This window comes from Haemorhous mexicanus, chromosome 28 (assembly GCF_027477595.1).
Source record: "Haemorhous mexicanus isolate bHaeMex1 chromosome 28, bHaeMex1.pri, whole genome shotgun sequence".
NCBI lineage: Eukaryota > Metazoa > Chordata > Aves > Passeriformes > Fringillidae > Haemorhous > Haemorhous mexicanus.
In genome coordinates this window covers 917,213-930,099 of record NC_082368.1, presented here as the reverse complement: position 1 = coordinate 930,099, position 12,887 = coordinate 917,213, and the positions used below count along the sequence as shown (strand labels likewise).

The 12,887-nt window shown below is 57.0% G+C and overlaps 1 protein-coding gene across 2 annotated transcripts in view; it reads right to left on the bottom strand.

Annotated features, from left to right (window-relative positions):
* The window catches only part of SCN4A (sodium voltage-gated channel alpha subunit 4), a 45,686-nt gene that overhangs the window by 11,505 nt on the left and 21,294 nt on the right, over positions 1 to 12,887 (bottom strand). For both annotated transcript variants that reach the window (XM_059869418.1, XM_059869417.1), the window contains 6 exons: positions 12,225 to 12,463; positions 9,838 to 10,011; positions 9,220 to 9,576; positions 5,182 to 5,613; positions 706 to 835; positions 242 to 396 (listed from right to left, as the gene is read on the bottom strand). In XM_059869418.1, coding sequence (XP_059725401.1) covers positions 242 to 396; positions 706 to 835; positions 5,182 to 5,613; positions 9,220 to 9,576; positions 9,838 to 10,011; positions 12,225 to 12,463 — 1,487 coding nt within the window. The remainder of the gene's footprint in view (positions 1 to 241; positions 397 to 705; positions 836 to 5,181; positions 5,614 to 9,219; positions 9,577 to 9,837; positions 10,012 to 12,224; positions 12,464 to 12,887) is intronic.

Here is a 12,887-nt window from a genome sequence, read left to right as displayed (position 1 = left end):
GGCTCGGTTTTTCTGTTTGTTATTTTGCCTTTTATTAAACCTTTTTGTTTCCAACACTGCAACAGAAGCCATTCTGCTGATTTTTATGCCTACAAGGGTAGCTGAGCTATCTTGGGTGTGTTATAGGCCTCCTAAAGCTTATTAGACCTGGCTCGAAGAGGTAAATAGAACACCCTCCCTGGGCTCCCCCCAGCTGGGAAGCTGCTGCAGAGCCCTCAGGGCAGGGGAAGGTGGCACCTACCAGTGCCCCACTGCTGAGGAGGATCATGAAGACGATGAAGGTCTCGAACCAGTCATGCTCCACAATGAGGAAGCAGGTTTTCCTGAGGTTCCACCAGATCTTCCCCTTCTCACTGGTGATGTCCACGTAGAGGCAGGGGAACCTTTTCACACAGCCTGGGGACAGAGGGCTAGACTCATTCCTGGCCAGGGTGTTCCCACTATTCTGCTTTTTATTGGCATTTTAAACCCTCCCTGGTGGAAGTTGGACCGGGATCCTGCTGGGTTGAAGTGGGATGCGTGAGGGGAGCTCCATGGGGATCATCTCTGGGGTGGTGCAGGAGGATTTGGGGCTGAGCTCAGGGAGCCTGGGGGTCCCTGCAGTGCTGCAGGAACTGGTTGGCAGTGGCCCCTCCAGCCCCATTTTCCCCTCCCCAAACCCATCTCCCCTGTCCACAGGGTCTCCAGCCCTGCTCTGGCCCTCACCTTCAGTGAAACACTCCTCGGGCTCGTTGCTCTCCTCAGCCTCTTCTGCCACCTCCTCCTCCTCGGGTGCAGGGGGTTTGTAATCCACCGTGCTGCACACGGATGAGGCGTTGTCACTGCACAGGGGGTTCTGCAGAGGGACAGCAGCTCAGGCCAGGCTCCTGGCCAGCTCCAGCCATGCTCCCCGTGCCCCAGAGAGCCCGGGCAGGACTCCTGGGTGGTGGGACCCCCTTGTTTGGAGGATGCTCCGAGTGCCCCTCCCATGGACACACAGCCCAGAAGCTGTTGAATCATCCAGGAATGCAAACCTTGGAGGATTGTTGGTACCTGAGCTTTGCTTCTCATCCAGGTTCAGAGGAGTAGAAGGTGCCCTGATCCCAGCCTTCCTCCCAGCACAGCAGCTCCATCCATGATTTTCTCACCTCCTCCTCCTCCTCTTTGTCCCCATCCAAGCCTTGCTCTGCCAACCCCACTTTGGTGCAGAAACCCAAGCAGCCTCTGCTCTCTCCTCCCTCTGGCTCAGCTCGTGCTGCAGGGCCCTCAGCCCGAGGTTCACCCCAGTTCCAAACCTGGATCCCACATGCCTCTCTCCAGCTCCATCTTGCTCCAGAGCTCAGCTTGGCTGCCTTCCCAAACAGCACTCAGCAAGACCAGAGGGGCTGATAACAAGAGACAACCTTGGCAAGCCCCTGGGACTCTTTTCTCTGTTTTTTTTTTGGCTTTCTGAGAAGCCCCTGTGCAACACTTGAGGAAGGAGCAGATCCCCAGCCCTGCCTATCCTACCTGGGAGCAGCAGAATCAGAGGGTTCAGGATGGGTATTTCCAGCACAGCAAGGTGTTGGCTTACAAGGAGATAATCCTCCCCTCAGGCTGCTCCTGTTTTTGGTAATCCAAAAAGGAGCTGCTCCATCCTCCAAAAAACAGGGAAAAGTCCCTGGGGTAAACTGAGGCACTGTCACTGCCCACAGCTTCAGGGGCCACAGCCACATCTCTGTGGGAAGATGTGGCTGTGGGCACCCTTGGGGACAGGCAGGAGAGGACACAGCAGCAGGAGTGGCACCAGCTCTCAGCTGGTGGCTCTCAGGGACCACTGGGACCACCCTCAGTCTGGAGGGAGGGACAGGAGGGGCAGGGGGATTAGGGAGGCTCAGCACGGAGCCAGGCAAGCTGTGACCCCAGAGAACGACACACAGGAGCTATCTGCCTCCAGGACAGCCTTAGGAAGGGTCAGGGTGGGGACAAACCAGTGCAGCTGCCCTGGAGATGTGGGGGGAGGTCCAAAAGGGCCTTGGATGGCTCGCAGAGCCCAGGAGTTCTGTGGGTGGAGCTCAGAGCAGGATCTGCTGGGTGGGGTCAGGGATAAACCCCATCCCTGGGGGCTCCTGAGCCCTCCCACACCTGGAACCAGCAGGTTTGGGGGGCAATTTCCATCCCACACCTGGCACAGCATCTCCAGCCTGCCTGGCGCTGTCCCACCCTGACTCACCTGACCCCAAAATACACAGCCCTGAGAATCACGCAATTGTTCAGGTTGGAAAAGCCTTGTGAGACCATCAAGTCCAGCACCACCAAGGCCACCACTGACCCCTGTCCCCAAGTGCCACATCCACAGGGCTTTTAAACCCCTCCAGGGATGGGGGCCCCAGCCCTGCCCTGGGCAGCTCTGCCAGGGCTGGACACCCCTTTCTATGCAGAAATTTTCCCAGAAATTTTCCCTAAATCATCTTTCCCTTATTATCTCCAATCTAAACCTCCCCTGGCTGTTCCCTCTCCTCCTGTCCCTGTTCCCTGGAGCAGACCCCAACCCCCCCGGCTGTCCCCTCCTGGCAGGAGTTGTGCAGAGCCACAAGGGCCCCCTGAGCCTCCTTTGCTCCAGGCTGAGCCCCTTCCCAGCTCCCTCAGCCCCACTGACAGCACCCCTGTGCTGCACCAGAGCCAGGAGCATCTCAGGACACATCCCCCTACCCAGCAGGGTGAGATCCCCAAGGGAGGAGCCCCGGGAAGAGCCCTGAGCCCTGCACGGATTCTGCAGAGCCACTCAGGTGGGAGCCAGGGGGTGCATTAAAGACAGAGGGGATGATGGGCCGCAATTCATCACGAAATCACAAATTTGAGAGTCTCAAAGACCATGTAATTCCAATCCCCTGCCATGGCAGGGACACCTCCCACTGTTCCAGGTGGCTCCAAGCCCCAAGGTCCAGGCTGGCAGCTTCTCCCTGCTCTGAGCTGCCAAGAGAAACCAACCACAAGACGCAAAATGTAGCTGCGATGATCCTGCCCCTGTCATTTCCCCGAAAAAGAGCTTTTCCTTGGAAAGGAGCTGCTCTGGCCGTAGGGAGGATTCATCGGCGCGGCTGGGGCCGGTGTCGGTGGGAGCGGAGCGCGCCCGGAGAGGGCACTGCGCGGGGCTCTGGCTCCATCTGCAGCTGAACCGGCTGGGAACGCGCCCGGCACCAGCCCCGGGGCAGCGCGGGGCTCCCTCCCTTCAGCGCCCGAGTGCTAAATTAAATAATTGTCATTTCACCTTGTGAACACAGCTGGGAGAGCTGGGGGTGCTCATCTGGAGATGGGGAGCGTCTGGAACAGCTCAGATACCCTTGCAGGACTCAAAGGGGCTCCAGGAGAGCTGGAGAAGGACTGGGGACAAGGGATGGAGGGACAGGACCCAGGGAATGACTCCCAGTGCCAGAGGGCAGGGATGGATGGGATCATGGGAATGAGGAATTGTTCCCTGGCAGGGTGGGCAGGCCCTGGCACAGGGTGCCCAGAGCAGCTGTGGCTGCCCCTGGATCCCTGGCAGTGTCCAAGGCCAGGCTGGACACTGGGGTTGGGAGCACCTGGGACAGTGGAGGGTGTCCCTGCCATGGCAGGGGATTGGCATGACATGGTCTTTGAGACCCTCACCAACACAAATAATTTGTGATTTCGTGATACATTGCAGCTCATCATTCCCCTGCCTGGGCAGGGCCTCTGTTTTTAATGCACCCCCTTGGCTCCCACCAGAGTCAGCTTTGACTGAATTTAGGCACCAAATCCAGTAGCTCTGATGGGCTGAACTGGTATTTACTGGTTGAGAGGTGCTCCTTGCCTTTGCTGAGCTCAGTTTTTCCATGCAGTGTTTGGAGTGGATTCTCTCTGCTGAACACAACTTAAAGCCCAGAGCTGTGCCAGGACAGGTCCCATGGCTGCATCCCAAGGTTTTCCCACCTGCTGGGAAGCACTTTGGGGTGACAGAGAGCTGAGGTCCATAGGGACCCCCTGTGTCCCCTCCCATTGTGGCCAGGCTGGCACTGGCATCACCTCTGCAGTGTGTCCAGTGGGCACTGCTGCTGTGGGACTGGGGTTAGTAGGAAAAATTTGGGGGGAAATTCCAACTCTCATCCCTCCTGGTGGCAACCCTGAGGAAACTGAGAGCAGCAACCTCCCTGGCCCATTCCCTTGACCAGCCTCAACTTTCCTCCTGCCCCCCTCTGCACCCCAAATGCTGAAATCTCCCTGTTGCCCCAGATAACACCAAATAATCATGATTGTCCCCTCTCCTTGCCCCACGTTCTGCCAAGCTGGGTCCCTGTCACCGTGCTGAACTGTGAGGAGCCTGCAGAGGGGAGGGAGGTGAGAGACTCTGCAGGTTTGGGAGCCCTGCTTTATTTTCGAGCCTTTCCTGGGCCTCCCTGTGCAGTCCCATCCAGGTGCTTCCTGGACCTGGCAGGGCTGGTTGGGATGAAGCTTTCCAGAGTTCTCTCAGCTCCTGGAACACGTTTGCCATCCCATCATGACAAATCCCTCCTCAGAGCTGTCCTATTGTCCAAACAAAGCCCCTTCCCAGGCTGATGCACCTGCTCCTGTCCCCCTCAGCACCTCCAGCTGCCCGCTGTGTCCCCAGGACCTTGGGGTGAGCAGTAATTTCCCACCACACCACCACCCTTTTGTGTCCACTTGGGTCTTCCCAAGTTTCTTGTCCCCCTGCTGCCCTCCCAGTGGTCCCCAGCAGTCCCCTGGAGATCGGGCTCAGCTGTCTCAGCTTTGGTATCCCCCACCCCTCGCTTCATGTTCACCCCTGCTAAGCTCCTCCATCTGGTCTGGGCCCCCCCAGGATGATGCTTCCCGAGGCATTAGCAGGGGATCCAATGATAGTGCCATCAGCAGATTTCCTGGCATCGGGTTCCTCTGGGACATCTTTAACCCCAAACGGGCACTCTGACCCTTGCACTGCCCCTGTGCTGCACTGGGACCCTGTGGCATCAGCAATAACCCCACAGCCTGACCCAAACCAGCCAAAGCCCTGCTTGGCCCTCCTCTCCCACTCCTGCTTACACTGAGAGATGCCAGCTTGGAAAATGACAAGTTTGGCCCATGCCACACCCTGTGGGAAAGCTGAAAGTGACCCAAACCAACATCACTCTTTGGGCAGCACAGCAAGAATGGGGCAGCCCCAGTTTTGGGATGAAACCCTTCCCTTCCACCCGCCTCACTGACCTTGCTGGTGTCCTCGGTGTCAGACTGGGTGCTGGTCTCCTCGTAGAGGTCGGACTCCTCGGAGGCGATGGGGACCTGCACCGTCAGGTTGGGGTTGTTGATGAAGTTCATATGCTCCAGCTCATCCATGAAGACGTGCTCCTTGCCTGTGATGCCATCCAGGTACCCTGACTTGGGCTCCAGGGCCGTGTCCACGTGGTTGAGCATGGGGTTGTCCCTCTTGCTGGGGTCCTGTTCTTCCTCGGGTGCCACCTTCTTGCCTTTGCAGAAGCGGCGCAGCAGTGCCAGCAGCGTGGCCTTGCCCACGGCGATGCCGCGGGTGATGCGGCCGATGGCGATCTGCAGGTTGTTCAGCTCCCCGTCGTCGTCCGACGCTGCCAGGCTGTCGGCACTGAAGGAGCTCAGCAGCAGAGCCAGGAACAGGTTTAGCACCTGGGGGGACAAAGCAAATGCCGGCCCTGAGCTCCAGTGGGTCCTGAGCCTCAGGATTTCCCTCTGCAGCTGCAGGGATCTGTGGCATTCACATTTTCTGGAAAAATCCCCTTGCCCAGGATTCTTCTCCTGGGAAGCTGAGAAGCCTCAGAGAAAAAGGAAAACAATTCTTATCTCATTTGCTTCTCCTGTGCTGTGCTCATGTAGAATGTGTTTGGAGATTGTTTACCCACAGGTGATTGTTCCATTGCATTCTGCTGGGAGTTGTTTTCACTCTTTGGCCAATCAGGGCTAAGCTGTGTCAGGACTCTGGAAAGAGTCCCGAGTTTTCATTATTATCTTTTAGCCTTCTGTAAGTATCCTTTCTGTATTCTTTAGTATAGTATAGTATAGTATAGTATAGTATAGTATAGTATAGTATAGTATAGTATAGTATAGCATTCTTTAATATAATATAGTATCTTAAAATAATAAATTAGCCTTCTGAGAACATGGAGTCAAATTCATCGTTCCTTCTTTCCTTCATCTGGGGGTGACCCAAATACAATAGGGATCACTGGTGGCTGGGGAGGAACCCCTTCACTGAGCACCTCATGGGCTCTTCCCTGCCCTCACCAGCTCTGGGGGCTACAGAGGTGCCAGTTCCAGTTCCTGGAGGACATGGACATGTTCCTTCTCAAACCCCCTGGGCTCTGATGCCTTCCACCTCACCCTGGGCTCCCATGGTCCTGCAGATCCCTCTGCAAGTGATGCCAGCCATGGTTTCAGCTCCTCTCAAGCTCTGCTGTGGATCTGTGAGTGTATCCCTTTCCTTTGGTCTCTTGTTGCTCCAGGAATCCCATGGGGGACTCCCCAAGCCTCTGGTGCTTCTCCCCACCACCCCCAGGGATGCAACTCAGCTCTTGTGGCTGCCCCTGGATCCCTGGAAGGGTCCAAAGCCAGCTGGACAGGTCTTGGAGCAGCCTGGGGTAGTGGAAGGTGTCCCTGGCCATGTCACAGGGTGGGGCTGAGTGCTCTTGAATGTCCCTTCCAATCCAAACCAGCCTGAGATTCCATGGTGCTGTGATTATGTTCCTTCTCCCCAGAATGAAACCTCCTTGTCCTCTCAGCTGCAGCTCCTCCTCTCCTCTTCCCTGGCTTTGGTAGCCCAGATTCCCAGCAAGCTCCTGAGGGTCTCCCACACCCTGGGGCCATGGAGGAGCCTGGACTTGGCTGTGACCCCATCCCTGTGTCCCGGGCACTGCTCTGCTCCATCAAAGCCATGTTTCACCCCAGCACGAGCCAGGAAATGCTCTGTGTAACTCCAGGCATGGGCTCGTGTGCTTCCCCTTCTACTTCACCGTCCCAAAACGTGCCTGGAGCCCACCACAGCCTCTCCTGGCACAGCTGGGGCTGCTGCCTGCCAGGATCCGGGAGCAGCGCTGTGGGATGGGCACCGCCGTGGGGCAGAGCAGGGACGGAGCCAGCCCACAGCTGTCGGTGTTTGTGCCGTGCTGCGCGCTGCCAGCAGCGCATCTGAGACGGGAATTAGCTGCTATCCAAGGACACTGCTGTTTTCACATGGCTCATGCCATGTGCCTTAAACCACGTCTTTAAATAAATCCCCGCGGGCCCTGCAGGCGAATGCCCCCGTTAAGTACCAGTTACAGTTAATGGGTGCCTCTGGCTTTGTAGGACAGGACTCCGTTACATTGTCACCCGACTGACTTCCTCCCTTTTCCCTGAATAACCCCAAAGGAAATGCTCAAAGTGTCATTAAGAGCAAAGGACAGGTCACCTTCTTCCTGCGTGAGAAACACACACCTCCCTGCAAGGGGAGCCTTGGGAGCCTCTGGGACGGGCTCCAGGGCTCGGAAATACCTGAGGCACGGCCAGGAGAGCCTGGCAGAGAGGAGGAGGAGGGCACAGAGGGGAGGAGGAGGGCTCTGGCCGTGTTTGTGCTCCGTGTTTCTCTGCTGGGCTGTAAATGGAGCCTATGCAGGAGCTGCAGAGCTGTCCTGAGTGCTGGGGTGCACCTTTGGGAGGGGACAGTGGCACCTCTGGAATGGGGACACCCATACCTCTGGGGAGGGGACAGTGGCACCTCTGGGAGGGGGACACTGGCTCCTCGGGGAGGGGGACAGTGCAACCTCGGGAAGGGGGACAGTGGCATGTCTGGGAGGGCTGTCACTGACCCCACCAGCTGAAATTGTGCTGTCCCCGTTTCTTCTCCAGAGCAGTGCCCTGGAGAGGTGGGCAGACTGTGCTGCTTCAAAACTGAGCTCCAGAAGAGGGAGACCTCTCAGAGCCCATTTTGGGAGGGCTCTGCAGGGACCCCCAGATGGAATTCCCAGTCCAAACTCCTGCACTCCCTGTAGATGGCTCTGGACAGGCTCCTACTCCTCACAGGGGACCTTGTGGTTGATTTTCAGCCTTACCATCCCCTGGGAAGGTGTCATCACAAGCCTCTGCTGGCTGGTGGGAGGTGGGCATGGTGCTGCTCCCCTCTCTGCCCAGCACTGCCCTGGGCAGGGGCTGCAGCCAGGGGCTCTCCCTTCAAAGCCCCAAGTCCCTGGCATGAGGCAGGGAAGCCAAGAGGCACCCAAATCCCAACTTTCTGCCTTCAAAGTGGGACACTCCAAGCTGACCCGAGCCGGGGGCTGCTCTAGGCTTCTCCCGGGACTCCTTTCAGAGCCTCCCTGGGGACAGGGGTCAGCGGCTCCCGGGGGCAGATAGTTTTTCAAAGCAAATTCCAAAGGGATTACACAACCCCGGCAAGAAATAGGAGCGAGTCGGCTCTTCCCTCCCATGCCCTGCTCCTCAAGAAGGGAGAGCGGGGCCCACGCAGTCTGCAAAACAAGCTCCAGAGCTGCCAGCGACGGGGTTACCAAGTTTAGAAAGAATTTCACGCTTGCCTGGAACTCGCAAACCTGCGGCTCAGGCAGCACAGGCAGCCGGGGGGAGTGGGGAGGGTGGGGTGTAGGGTGGGGGTGAGGGGAGCAGGGCGTCCCACAGACTCAGGGAAGGAGGTTTGCCATCACATGATGCCAGCTGGAGCACAGTGAAGGCTGGGGAGGTTGGGGATCTGCAGGAGCCTTGGGGGGGGGGGGGGGGGGGGGGGCGCCTGCTCCCAAAAGCACCTGGAGTAAAGGGTGGGATGGATGGATGGATGAATGGATGGATGGATGGATGGATGGATGGATGGATGGATGGATGGATGGATGGATGGATGGATGGACGGATGGTTGGAGCTCTGCCTACATCCCTCATCAGGAGAGTGGGAACTGGGGCAGGAAAGCTGGAAAAGCCAAGTGGAGGACACAAGGCAACTTGAAGCTGAGCTCTGTTTTATCCCAGAGTGGCTCCTGCCTCTGCCTAAAGCCCATTTGTGTTTTCTGTGCCTCAGTTTCCCCCAGTTCCCAGTCTGGTTTCAGCTGGGGTCCCTCAGGAACCATTCCCCCCTCTGTCTCACACAGAGCTGACACAGCCCATCCGAAGGGCCTGGGGAGGGGGGAGAATCCCTGTACTCCATCCAGATCCTGCCACAGGCACAGCCCTGTGGAAAAGCTGAGCTGGACAGAGGCGTCCCCACGCAGCACCCCCTGTGTCCCTCAGCCCCAGGCTCACCACGAGGTTGCCAATGACCATGACCATCATGAAGACGATGAGGCACATGGTCTGGCCGGCCACCTCCATGCAGTCCCACATGGTCTCGATCCACTCCCCACAGAGGATGCGGAAGACGATGAGGAAGGAGTGGAAGAAGTCGTTCATGTGCCAGCGGGGCAGGGTGCAGTCCACAGAGATCTTGCACACGCACTCAATGTAGCTCTTGCCGAAGAGCTGCATCCCCACCACGGCAAAGATGAAGACGATGATGGCCAGAACCAGCGTCAGGTTGCCCAGGGCACCCACGGAGTTGCCAATGATCTTGATGAGCATGTTGAGAGTGGGCCAGGACTTGGCCAGCTTGAAAACCCTCAGCTGCGGGGGGCAAGGAGAGAAGGGGGGTGGCTGGGGGTGTCATTGCCATAGCAAGGCTGTGCCACTGCCACTGCACCCTCCTGGGGCCAAGGCAGGAGGGGTTAAACCCACAACTGCTCTGACTCCAATTCCCTAATATTTAACTCAGTCTAATCTTTAACAGGAGCCAAGTTGGGCCCTCCCAAGCCGGGCCCCCACCATGAAGGAGGCTGGACAAGCTGTCCCTGTCCCTGTCACCACCCAGGTGTCCCCAGCATGTACCAGGCGGAAGGAGCGCAGCACGGAGAGCCCCTGCACGTTGGCCAGGCCCAGCTCCACCAGGCTCAGGGTGACGATGAAGCTGTCAAAGATGTTCCAGCCTTGCTGGAAATACTCGTAGGGATCCAGAGCAATGAGCTTCAGGACCATCTCTGCCGTGAAGATCCCTGTGAAGACCTGTAGGAAGCAGAACCCTTGAGCACTTGTTCACACACCAGTGCTGAGCTGTGGGGTGGGGTGGCCAGCATCCCTCTTTTTTGGGGTATTCCCAAAGCATTTCACCCTGTTAGGGCCAGTCCCAGCTGGGAACAAGCCCCCAGGTACTGCCCAGTGGGGTGGTAAAGCCAGACTGGGAATACTGGTGACTGATTCCTTTGGAGGGACACAAAGGTGAGTGTTGGCAGCTGAAAATTAAAAATAAAATTTCCTTGGCAAGGAGACACCTTTGGAATGACTGGGAAATCACAGATGCCCAGCACTGGGAGCTGGGCTGCTGCTGGGATGCCTCTCTCCCTCCCTGAGCCCTGGGAGAGCTGAGCTGGGTTTTACACATTGCTCCTTTCCTGGGACCACAGCAGCACCTGCAGCATTGTGTCACTGCAGAGAGGGCTCAGCCAGGTGACAGTCACCATCCCTGCTGCAATTCCATGGCACAGCACGTGCAGAGAGCCTGGCGACAGATCTGCCCTGACTGGGGGTGGTGTTGGGACAGGTCTGTCCCTCACAGAGCAGGGAGGAGCAGCAGGGAGGGTCCTGCATCCCAGGGGGTGTCCCCACATGTCCCTTGCATGCCAGCACACAAATGTTCTGTCCTGCTCCTGCAACTGCATCCCAGGGGATTGTCCCCATGTGTCCCCAGCATGCCAGCCCACAAACATCCCCTGTCCTGCTCCAGTATCCCCTGGGATTGTCCCCACATGTCCTTTGCATGGCCACAAACATGCCCTGTCCTGCTCCAGTGTCCCCTGGGATTGTCCCCACATGTCCTTTGCATGGCCACAAACATGCCCTGTCCTGCTCCAGTGTCCCCTGGGATTGTCCCCACATGTCCTTTGCATGGCCACAAACATCCTCTGTCTTGCTCCAGGATCCCAGGGGATTGCCTCCACGTGTCCTTTGCCAGCCCACAAACATCCCCTGTCCTGCCCCTCCCAGCTGATCCCTGACCTGCACACCCTGCGGTGGGGCAGGCAGCTCCCACCCGGGCACGGGAGGGGATGTGCGGCAGCCCCGGCTCGGGGCGATCTCCTCCGCCTGCTCATCCCCGCCTGGCCCTTCCCGGCAGATCATCTCCCGGGGATCCGCTCCTGGCTCGGAGGAAGCTCTGGAGCCGCCTGAGCCCGGCCGTGCCTTGAGCACCGGCCCATTAATCCCCTTGTATTTCCTGAAGGAAACCAGAGCCAGCCGCGCCTGCCGGGCAGCGGCGTCTGTCACTCCGGGGCTGCGCTCCAGAGCCCCGCAGATGGGAGCGCTCCCATCCTCAGAGCATTTCCACCGCTGCCAGGGGGCATCAGATCCATCCAGCTCAGAGACGTTTGTCATAGACATATTTGATGAAAAATCCTTTTGCCATGATTTTTTCTCCTGAGAAACTGGGAAGCTTCAACTTCTCCACGTTTTACTACTTTAGAATGTGATTTGGAGAATTGTTTACCCAGCATGTGAAATTATTTTTACTTGATGACCAATGACAGCCAGCTGTGTCAAGGCTGTGAGCAATCACAAGATTTTATTATTCATTCCATTCTTTTCTTTGCTAACCTTCTGATAAAATATTTTCTTCTTTTAGTATAGTTTTAGTATATAATTTTCTTTTAATATAATATATGTCATAAAATAATAAATCAGCCTTCTAAAACATAAAGTCAAGATTCTCATCTCTTCCCTCATCTTGAGATGCCTACAAACACAACCACATTTAGTGATCCTGAGTGAAGTACCACCACAGACATTTGCCACCAGCTCCAAGCAGGAGCAGCCACTAAGTGCACCTATAAAATCAGGACAGCCGAGATTTGCAATGATTCCACTGGACAAACCTCCAATTATTATTGATTTTACTGCTGCATTGTTGCTTCCTGCTCAGCAGGGACCTGTCTGTTCTCACAGTCTGGAACACCCTCTGCTCTGCCCCGTGGCACCTGACATTTCTGTGGGGACACTGTGGTGTCACCCAGGGCTGTGGTGCAGGGGGTGGCTCAGGATGCAGCAGGAGGGGAGCAGGGAATGGTGGATCCCAATCCCATCAGTGCCCTTAGGCCATCTCAGAGCCCAGCCCTGCTCAGGGATGCTGTGCCATGTTCTGTCAACAGCTGGGATGTGTCACACAGCAGCAGGGGGGGATCTGCCCTTTGGGGAGGGGGTTTGAAGGGGTGGATGGAGCTCCCTACCAGGTTCCCCACGCTCAGCACGTTCTCGAACTCCTCCGTCATAGGGTAGTGCTCCATGGCCATGAAGAGAGTGTTGAGCACGATGCAGATGGTGATGCCCAGGTCCACGAAGGGGTCCATCACCACTAGCTTGACAAACTCCTTCAGCTTCACCCAGGGACGGCAGCAATTCCAGACCAGGAATGTGTGGGCGAATTTGTACCACCAGGGTGGGCATTTCTGGTGAGCTTCTTCCAGCTCTGAGGGTGGGAAAGGAAAAGTGGGGGATTATCTTGTCCTCACCTGGGTGGGCAAGTGCTGACCCTCAAGAGAAGTTCTCCTGAGGTCTTGGACCAGCTCTGGATGATCTATGATTTTAATATCATGGAACAGCCTGAGCTGAAAGACACCCACAAGGATCATTGATCCAGCTCCAGTCACCCCAACAATCCCACCCTGGGCATCCCTGGCAGTGCTGTCCAAACCCTCCTGGAGCTCTGGCAGCCTCAGGGAGCCTGGGCAGTGCCAGCAGCTCTGGGGAAGAACCTTTCCCTGAGTTCCATCCCAAATTCCCCTGTCACAGCTCGTTCCCTTGTCCTGTCTTTGGTCACAGGGAGCAGAGATCGGAGCTGCCCCTGAGGTCTGACCTCAGGCTCCTCTTCTGCAGCTGAAAAAACCAAGTGA